At 40.5% G+C, this 10727-nt stretch overlaps 1 protein-coding gene across 1 annotated transcript; it reads left to right on the top strand.

Annotated features, from left to right (window-relative positions):
- Positions 1 to 4386: 4386 nt before the first annotated feature.
- On the top strand, positions 4387 to 5927 carry LOC118399454 (thioredoxin-like protein 4A). The gene is made up of 4 exons (XM_035795552.1): positions 4387 to 4582; positions 4888 to 5069; positions 5181 to 5284; positions 5523 to 5927. The coding sequence occupies exons 2-4, from the start codon at positions 4917 to 4919 to the stop codon at positions 5692 to 5694; spliced, it is 429 nt and encodes a 142-aa protein (XP_035651445.1). The 5' UTR covers positions 4387 to 4582; positions 4888 to 4916; the 3' UTR covers positions 5695 to 5927.
- Positions 5928 to 10727: the final 4800 nt, after the last annotated feature.

The following is a 10727-nucleotide window of genomic DNA, read 5'->3' on the forward strand; positions in this document are numbered from 1 at the left end:
TACAATATCACATTACAATTTTACACAAGGATCTTAAGGGACTTACAATTCTAACAGCTTTTTTGTAGAGTACAATTTATTTTTGTAGGATAAGAAAATGTGTTTTTTTGTTTGTGAATGTACATTTGTGTATATGAAATTTGTCCAAAAGAATAATGAAATTAATTACATAAAAATGTTTCAGCTTATTTCTATCGTATGTAAAGAATCAAAGCAGTACATCTCTCCACAAAATGTGTTCAATTATAAATCTACTGATGTCTTGCCACAGTTTTCATGAATTTAATGCCAAAAAAGATTCAACACTTTCTGGGTGGTGATTACAAAAGGAGCAATTTGAGTTGATGTTTTCCTTAACCTTCTTTATATAGTGGTTGGCAGGATAATATTTATGAATAATTTTAAATGAAACTTCCTCAATTTTGTTAACAAGTAGGTATGTGTGGCAACATCCAAACTTTTTTGCCAACAGATATTATCAATAAATCCATTCCAATAAGGCATGACAAGGTATAGATACAACATCCTGCTGAAACAAGGATCGTATCGCTCTGTTGTTGAATGGACCAAAAGAGAAACAAATCTTTCCTACTGATGAGTCAACAGGGTCAATAGAAGGTAGGCTCTGGGGGTCAGGTCTTGACACGTTCCTGAATAACAGAGCAACAGCTGAGGGAATGGTGAATTCCTTATAACTGAGTGAAAGACCCTCTGCATTTACCAGTTGGCTCACTAAAAGGATATTATTTTGGAACCATTATTCTAAAAACAAAGAAGTATTTTTATACGATATATCCCAATTATTCCATATATAATATCTGTGTGGAGAAAAATTGTGTTTATAAATTAAGGACCATGACAAGAAAACCTGCCGATGAAAAGCAGAAAGTTTCACTGGAATTTTGTGAATATTATAATTGCAAAACAACATGAAGTTAAGGCCACCAAAAGTTGAGAAGACATGAAGAGGATTAAATTTCCAGATTGAAGTGGGTCTTCTTAGGAATTGTTTTATCCAATTGATCTTAAAAGTATTATTTAAAGTAGTAATGTCCAGAAAATTCAGTCCACCATACTCATGTGTTCAATACAACAGTGTTCCTAATGTAATGGGTACGGTTTCTCCAAAGAAATTTGAAAAGCATCTGGTCTATCTCCTTGCTTATTTTACTGTCAAGATATAAAGATAGAGCGCCATGTTAGTCTAGAGATACCTTCGGACTTGGTTATTAGGACTCTACCTTTTAAAGATAAGTCCCTCTGTAGCCATTGATTGACCTTCTTCTGGGTATTTTTAATAATAGGGTTAAAATGTAGTAAACCTCTAGACTTTTGATCCTTTGTAATGGTTATGCCTAAATATGTAAGTTCTTCTTTTACTGGAATACCATAATATGAAAGTGTCACACAATCTTTGACAGCTATGAGTTCACATTTATTAATGTAAAGATATAGACCAGACGCGTTGGAAAAGGATTGTATCACATTGATCGATATGGGAATTTGGTTAGCGTCTTTCAGAAAAAGTGTAGTATCATCAGCCAGCTGGCTTATAATAATTTCTTTACCAGCTATGGAAATACCTTGTACAGGACTATTATTTAAAGAATTTGCAAGAAGTTGGGTGATTAATAAAAACAGGTATGGAGAAATAGGACAACCTTGCCTAATTCCTCTCTTTAACTCAAATCTAGGTGAGGTGCCATATTTCAATTTGATAGAGCTGTTACCATTTGCATAGAGTCTTAATAATAGCCTTACAGAAAAAATCCCCAAAGCCAAGTCTCTCATTTACATTACATTTTACATTTAAGTCATTTAGCAGACACTCTTATCCAGAGCGACTTACAAATTGGTGCATACACCTTATGACATCCAGTGGAACAGCCACTTTACAATAGTGCATCTAAATCTTTTTAGGGGGGGTGAGAAGGATTACTTACCCTATCCTAGGTATTCCTTGAAGAGGTGGGGTTTCAGGTGTCTCCGGAAGGTGGTGATTGACTCCGCTGTCCTGGCGTCGTGAGGGAGTTTGTTCCACCATTGGGGGGCCAGAGCAGCGAACAGTTTTGACTGGGCTGAGCGGGAACTGTACTTCCTCAGTGGTAGGGAGGCGAGCAGGCCAGAGGTGGATGAACGCAGTGCCCTTGTTTGGGTGTAGGGCCTGATCAGAGCCTGGAGGTACTGAGGTGCCGTTCCCCTCACAGCTCCGTAGGCAAGCACCATGGTCTTGTAGCGGATGCAAGCTTCAACTGGAAGCCAGTGGAGAGAGCGGAGTGACGTGAGAGAACTTGGGAAGGTTGAACACCAGACGGGCTGCGGCGTTCTGGATGAGTTGTAGGGGTTTAATGGCACAGGCAGGGAGCCCAGCCAACAGCGAGTTGCAGTAATCAAGACGGGAGATGACAAGTGCCTGGATTAGGACCTGCGCCGCTTCCTGTGTGAGGCAGGGTCGTACTCTGCGGATGTTGTAGAGCATGAACCTACAGGAACGGGACACCGCCTTGATGTTAGTTGAGAACGACAGGGTGTTGTCCAGGATCACGCCAAGGTTCTTAGCGCTCTGGGAGGAGGACACAATGGAGTTGTCAACCGTGATGGCGAGATCATGGAACGGGCAGTCCTTCCCCGGGAGGAAGAGGAGCTCCGTCTTGCTGAGGTTCAGCTTGAGGTGGTGATCCGTCATCCACACTGATATGTCTGCCAGACATGCAGAGATGCGATTCGCCACCTGGTCATCAGAAGGGGGAAAGGAGAAGATTAATTGTGTGTCGTCTGCATAGCAATGATAGGAGAGACCATGTGAGGTTATGACAGAGCCAAGTGACTTGGTGTATAGCGAGAATAAGAGAGGGCCTAGAACAGAGCCCTGGGGGACACCAGTGGTGAGAGCGCGTGGTGAGGAGACAGATTCTCGCCACGCCACCTGGTAGGAGCGACCTGTCAGGTAGGACGCAATCCAAGCGTGGGCCGCGCCGGAGATGCCCAACTCGGAGAGGGTGGAGAGGAGGATCTGATGGTTCACAGTATCGAAGGCAGCCGATAGGTCTAGAAGGATGAGAGCAGAGGAGAGAGAGTTAGCTTTAGCAGTGCGGAGCGCCTCCGTGATACAGAGAAGAGCAGTCTCAGTTGAATGACTAGTCTTGAAACCTCACTCTCAAGGGAGTGGAAGATAAACCGATGCTCTACTGTGTCAAATGCTTTATAAAAATCTAAAAATAATATGAAGCTATCCTCAGTTATTAGGTCTGAGTAGTCAAGTACGTCTAATACTAGTCTGACATTGTTAGAAATATGTATGTTCCTCATGAAGCCAGACTGTGTTTCATCAATGATTGCATCCAGGACTTCTTTAATTATTTTTGCAAGTAGTGAGGCTAATATCTTATAGTCATTGTTAAGAAGACAAATTGGACGCCAGTTATCGATGAGCAGCACTTATTTTTTAGGTTTAGGTATCAGTGTTATTAACCTTATTGTAGGAGGGAGAACATTGTTTTTAATACTCTCTAAAAAAGACTTCAAATAGGAAGGGAGCTACTTGTTCAGAAAATAATTTGTAAAATTCTGATGTAATTCCACCAACACCTGGTGATTTATTGTTCTTTAGATGTTTGATAGAGTCTATAATCTCTTCAACTTTGATGGGTTCATCACACTGTTTAGATTCTATATCACTGATAGAGTGAACATTATTCAGTGAGTTAAAAAAAACATATCTGTGGATTCCTGACAGTACGTAGAGCTATACAATTTTCTGTAAAAATTGCTGCAGTATTTAGCGATTAATTTTTGGTCATCTGTAATAACACCATCAATGTTTAACTTATGGATAGTGTTATTTTTAGAGTGAAATGTCTCAAGTCTAAAGAAATAGGATGAATTATGTTCTCCCTCCTCAATCCATTTTTTTCCAAGATCTAATAAAGGCTCCTTCTGCTTTTAATTTATATATATTATCCAGTTTATTTTGTAACTCAATTAGTTCCATCTTCTCCTCCCCCAAGAGGGGGAGGAGATCTTAATGATCACCTTTTCCTCCTCAGCTCTTCTGGTCTTAGCAAGATTACTACCATATTTTCTAAGATATTTGGACACCTCAAATTTAAAGAGCTCCCAGTTCTTGCAATAAGATTTTTCTTCACAAGCCCTTTCCCAAAAGTGTGAGAGCAGATCTTTAACCTCAAATGTAAATCCGGTGAAATATATGTCTCATTGTTTTATGCATGTACTGACTCGTCTGGTATGCGCCGTCCATTCATATTGTCGTGTATTAGTGACGTAACCAACAGGATTTCCACTAGTTATAAAGTCAACATTTTCTATATCGTAAAAAATTCATGAAAAAAAGAATGTCGCTTTTGTTTTTAATTTAAGGTTAGGCTTAGCAGTGTGGTTAAGGTGAGGGTTAAAATCAACCGTTAAAAAGATAAATAGTAGAAATAGGCGGGGTTTATGACTTTGTGGCTGGTATAACTATACGACCAAAATAGAAGCCACTTTCTTGTTCGTCTTTTCACTGACAGACCGAGGCTACCGATTTGTTTCAATTCACGCTCTGGGGCTTGAATAATTTCATACGGTAAGCGTGTTTTTGAAACCTTAGCTACTTCTATATTTTCAATGCTGTAATTATACTTCAGTTCTTTCAACTTTGACTTTCTGGGAATTTCCAAGCCAGTGCTATGCTATCTAGCTAGTAGTCTTCCAACAGTGGCAATAGTGCTTTCTCGCTTTTAGCCTCAGTTAGCTCATTTATATCTAAATAAACGGGTGTTCCGCTGTGAAATATCGTTAATAACAACATTTTGATATTTCTCCGCAAAACTAAGGTGTACCAAATCGTTTTAACGTTAAACGTGTTACTTTCCAACATGTCTCTCCCAGGAGATACGCGCTAACACTGCAGCATCAAGATGTCGTACATGCTACCTCATCTCCACAACGGCTGGCAGGTCGACCAAGCCATTCTATCCGAGGAGGACCGAGCCCTGGTTATTAGGTTTGGACACGATTGGGACCCAACATGTATGAAAATGGACGAGGTGTTGTACAGCATAGCTGAAAAGGTAAGATATATGTTATTGTACCAATGTTGATGTTTGTATTTCACATCTGTGACTACGTTTCATTGAACGTTGCTATTTTTACAGTACCTACATCACTATTCCTCACTACAGGTGAAAAATTTTGCAGTCATCTATTTGGTGGACATCACAGAGGTGCCGGACTTCAACAAGATGTACGAGCTGTATGACCCTTGCACTGTCATGTTCTTCTTCAGGTGAGTTTCAAGTTATCATGTCCGCCTTCACTTCAGAGCCCTGCAAACCAATCTCTAGTTTTGACTTGCTAAATTAATGCAAATGTTCAACAAAAATGGGTATTGTGAACACAGGCCATATAGGCAAGTTGTGAAAAGCAAAGGGATGCTCAGCTTTAAACAGCCCCACGCTGCTGTTTTAGTCCTGCATGACTGTGAAACTAAAATATTCCTTCTCTTGACCTCTGCACTGTTCCAGGAACAAGCACATCATGATAGATCTGGGGACCGGTAACAACAACAAGATCAACTGGACCATGGAGGACAAGCAGGAGATGATTGACATTGTTGAGACCGTTTACAGAGGAGCGAGAAAGGGACGGGGTCTGGTTGTATCTCCGAAGGACTACTCTACAAAATACAGATACTGATTGGTTCTTCCCATTGCTTTGTGTGATGCCCAATGGGAGCGAATCTGTCTTTTCAATATTAGACTTTATGAACAGCTGGACTACAGACAGGCTCTCTTTTGATGTTACTGACAAGTCACCTTTTTTCCATTGCAGTTATTAAAACCAGTTAACCAGTTATCACAGCCTGTATTCTCAGACCCAGAATAAGGCTAGTCCTCGATTTTAAAAATAAATAAATCATTCACAATTAATCTCAATTGAAAGTGTTTCAGTTCAGGGTGGCTTAATCTGGAAAATTGGCGCATATGTTTAATATGTGGTGTATATGTGATGTGCCTGGCTGCCTTGCGCTCCCTTCCTCAGGAAGATGACTGACAAGCCTGTCAAATGTGTTGTGAGATCCTCCTGTCTGAGAAGGGCCTATCCGAAAACCTGCTGCACGGGCTCAACTGTCTCTACTGTCCTGGGATGTTCTACTCCACCCAACAACTGGTTGAACACACACAGAAAGCCAACTGACTTCATGAGGCGGGAGTATAGACTACACAAATGACAGCAGTGACCTTCGGTTCCCCAACTTTGACATTAACACCACGGCCCCCAAAGAGATCCTAGGAGACGCAGAGCTGAAACTGGCTGTGGTTACCAACTCTCTGGACCTGATCTTCCTTAAGATGCAGCCTGGTTGTGAACAGGAAGTGTGTTAGAACCCCAGTAAAACAACACGGACCGACTGCCCCTTCAGTGAGAAGTGTGTCATGGTGGAGAGCTACCAGGCCCATCTGAGTAGGAAGCACTGCATTTAAAGCACTGCGCTTTAAATACATCATTCATTGCTTGAAGCCATACCAAGGCACACACACTTAACGGAGCAAACTTCTCTCAAAGTCTGTACAAGAACATTTTGGGAAAATGTGTTGGTCAGTACAAACCATTCTGAAATGTAGCAAATGTTCAAGTGAACTGAACACACCCCTGGCTATCCAAATGTCTTGCTACTCCACGCTCACGGACGTTCATTTTTTTTCTCTGCAATGAGTCTGGATCTGAGTGCCTCGACGATTTCTAGAACACATTCTAGCCATTCCGATTGGTACCAGAAACCGATGACCTTGTTTTGTACAACACTCCTCGTGTTGACTTCACTTCAACAATATGGCAGTCTAGATTGAAAGTATTAGATTCGATTTTTATTTAGTCACATGCATAGGAACACAGATGTAGTTGCAGTGTACAGTGAAATTCTTAAGCTCCGGGATCCAGAAGTGCAAGTGTGAGTGAAACCGAAACATAATAAATATTTTTAACTGTGACTGATAAATATAAATATATATTCGACATGATAAATGTCCATTGGGGTGATGGCATGATCTGTTCAGCTTCTCGGATATGTGTACGCAGAGGAACTTTTTTTGACCGCCTCCACAGCAGCCCCGTTGATGAGGATGGGCCTGTGAGAATGTCAAATAGAAACATCTATTTAACAGGTCGTCCAACTCGGAATTCCAATTTGGGAACTCTTTCTTGAGCTCCGACTTTCGACCTGAAGACCACTGACGTCATGATTTGATCTCATCTTTTTCCGAGTCCCAGTTGTCTTGAGCCTCATTCCCTTGCTAGTCGGAACTACGAAATTCTGATATTTTCGACTTGCTAACTGGTTGTAGTCATACACGTGCCACGTTCAAAGAATCAGCAAGTCGGAAACTTCCAAGTTCCGATTCATATGTAAATGCGGCATTGAAAGCGCCATATAGTTTGCCAGTTTGTATTCCTAAAATCCGGTTATGAGTTACCTCTGGTGTGTTCAGTCATTTTTTACATTTAACAAGGCCATGGGAAAAATGGAACAAACTCAGAAAATGAGGTCTGAGGCTAACACAGGCTTACGAGATCTTATACGTTTTGTTCTGTAAGATCATAACTTTCAGTTAACATGACTTTTATGAATTATGAAGCCTTTATGTTCTTACATAAATTCACAAAAAGTGACCTTGGTTGATGAAGATTATCTCATAGAACAAAAGGTATATCTCCAAAGCCTGGGTTTCCCAAATACCCTTTTCGGGGTTTATCCAAAAACACTATTTTCTCCATAGGCTTTGTCAAATGAACCACGGCGGAGGTAGTGCCTACACAAATACGCCATGTAGTAATGAAACAAATTGTATGGCTTTTATATGCCGTTGTGTTACTTTTTTAGTGACGTAATGCGCAAGCGTAAATAACAGAATTCGTGTTTTCATCAATAGACCCAGGCAACCAGTTTGGTTCAGGGCTTGTGATCATTTTATAAAGGTAAGCGTTTTTGAAACCTTACTTTTAAATTTTCAATTTTTAAATATTATTTGAGACCTTTCAACTCCGACTTTCTGGTGATTTCCAAGCCAGCCAGGCTAGCTACTATAACGTAGCTACCGTCAGCCACGGTGTTATCTAGTTAGGCTTCGAATATTTTTTTTGTTTTTCATTATCGACAATATCTTAGCTTATTAAATAAAATATGGGTTGCATACACATATTTGGCTGATGTTATTGCGGGTGTAGCGAAATGCTTGTGTTCCTAGCTCCAACAGTGTAGTAATAATATCTAGCAATACACACGAATCTAAAAAGTCAAGGAATGGAATTAAGAAATATAAGAACGGCAATCTACACACAATACCCCATAATGACAAACAAAAACAGGTTTTTTAGAAATGTTTAATAATTTATCAAAAATACAAAACTGAAATATCACATTTACAGAAATATTCAGACCTATTACTCAGTATAGTACTTTGTTGAAGCACATTTGGCCGCGATTACAGCCTTGAGTCAGCCAGTCTTCTTGGGTATGATGCTACAAGCTTGTCACCTGTATTTGGGCTATTTCGCCCATTCTTCTCTGCAGAGTCACTTTAACTCTACCGACATGTACGAATTACCTCGACTATCCTCGCTACTGTTATTTTACTTTAATTATGTTATCTATATCTTTTACTTATTTTTTTTTTTACTTAACCAACAATACATTTAAGAAAAATACGTGTTAAGGGCTTGTAAGTAAGCATTTCACTATAAGGTCAACCTTTTGTATTTAGCGCATGGGACAAATACAATTTGATTTGAGATCCTCTCAAGTTCTGTCAGGTTGGATGGGTAGCGTTGCTGCACAGCTATTTTCAGGTCTCTCCAGAGATGTTCAAGCCTGGGCTCTGACTGGGCCACTCAAGGACATTCAGACACTTGGCAAATCAAATCAAGTTTTGTTTGTCACATGCGCTTAGGTTAATACAACAGGTATAGGTAGACCTTACATACATACAAGATGTACATACATCTTAGCCAAATACATTTAAACTCAGTTTGTCACAAATCCTGACATTTAATCCTTGTAAAAATGATCTCTTAGGTCAGTTAGGATCACCACTTTATTTTAAGAATGTGAAATGTCAATAATAGCAGAAAGAATGATTTATTTCAGCTCTTATTGCTTTCATCACATTCCCAGTGAGTCAGAAGTTGACATACACTCAATTAGTATTTGGTAGCATTGCCTTTAAATTGTTTAACTTGGGTCAAACGTTTCAGCTTCCCAAAATAAGTTGGATGAATTTTGGCCCATTCCTCCTGACAGAGCTGGTGTAACCGAGTCAGGTTTGTAGGCCTCCTTGCTCGCACATGCCTTTTCAGTTCTGCCCACAAATGTTCTATAGGATGAGGTCAGGGCTTTGTGATGGTCACTCCAATACCTAGACTTTGTTGTCCTTAAAGCCATTTTGCTACAACTTTGGAAGTATGCTTGGGGTCATTGTCCATTTGAAGACCCATTTGTGACCAAGCTTTAACTTCCAGACTGATGTCTTCATATGTTGCTTCAATGTATCCACATAATTTCCCCTCCTTGTGATGCCATCTATTTTGTGAAGTGCACTTGTCCCTCAAATCAAATCAAAGTTTATTTGTCACGTGCGCCGAATACAACAGGTGTAGATTTTACAGTGAAATGCTTACTTATAGTGCACAAAGGGAGTTAGGTGAACAATAGGTAAGTAAAGAAATAAAACAACAGTAAAAAGACAAGCTATAAAAGTAGCGCGCTACATACAGACACTGGTTAGTCAGGCTGATTGAGGTAGTATGTACATGTAGAAATGGTTAAAGTGACTATGCATATATGATGAACAGAGACTAGCAGTAGCATAAAAGAGGGGTTGGCGGGTGGCGGCACACAATGCAGATCGCCCGGTTTGCCAATGTGCGGAAGCACTGGTTGGTCCGCCCAATTGAGCTAGTATGTACATAATGTATAGTTAAAAGTGACTATGCATATATGATAAACAGTTGAGAAGCCTTTTTATCCTAGACTTTGCACTCTGGTAACGCTTGCCATGCGGTAGTAGAGAGAACAGTTTATTAGCGTGGCTAGTGACAATTTTTGACAATTTTTAGGCCCTTCCTCTGACACCTCCTGCAGCAAAGCACCCCCACAACATGATGCTGCCACCCCCGTGCTTCACGGTTGGGATGGTGTTCTTCGGCTTGCAAGCATCCCCCCTTTTCCTCCAAACATAACGATAGTCATTATGGCCAAACAGTTCTATTTTTGTTTCATCAGACCAGAGGACATTTCTCCAAAAAGTACGATCTTTGTCCCCATGTGCAGTTGCAAACTGTAGTCTGGCTTTTTTAAATTGAGGTTTTGGAGCAGTGGCTTCTTCCTTGTTGAGCGGCCTTTCAGGTTATGTCGATATAGGACTCGTTTTACTGTGGATATAGATACTTTTGTACTGGTTTCCTCCAGCATCTTCACAAGGTCCATTGCTGTTGTTCTGGGATTGATTTGCACCTTTCGCACCAAAGGATGTTCATCTCTAGGAGACAGGACGCGCCTCCTTCCTGAGCGGTATGATGGCTGCATGGTCCCATGGTGTTTATACTTGCGTACTATTGTTTTTACAGATGTACGTGGTACCTTCAGGCGTTTGGAAATTTCTCCCAAGGATGAACCAGACTTGTGGAGGTCTGATTTCTTTTGATTTCCCATGATGTCAAGCAAAGAGGCACTG

The sequence above is a fragment of the Oncorhynchus keta genome, chromosome 20 (genome assembly GCF_023373465.1).
Source record: "Oncorhynchus keta strain PuntledgeMale-10-30-2019 chromosome 20, Oket_V2, whole genome shotgun sequence".
In the NCBI taxonomy this organism is placed as follows: Eukaryota; Metazoa; Chordata; class Actinopteri; order Salmoniformes; family Salmonidae; genus Oncorhynchus; species Oncorhynchus keta.

Excerpts from the sequence above, each read along its gene's own strand:
- LOC118399454 (XM_035795552.1), top strand. The coding sequence starts at position 4,917 with ATGTCGTACATGCTACCTCATCTCCACAACGGCTGGCAGGTCGACCAA. Across the intron at positions 5,070-5,180 it reads TGTACAGCATAGCTGAAAAG|GTGAAAAATTTTGCAGTCAT; the intron begins GTAAGATATATG and ends TCCTCACTACAG. Across the intron at positions 5,285-5,522 it reads ACTGTCATGTTCTTCTTCAG|GAACAAGCACATCATGATAG; the intron begins GTGAGTTTCAAG and ends GCACTGTTCCAG.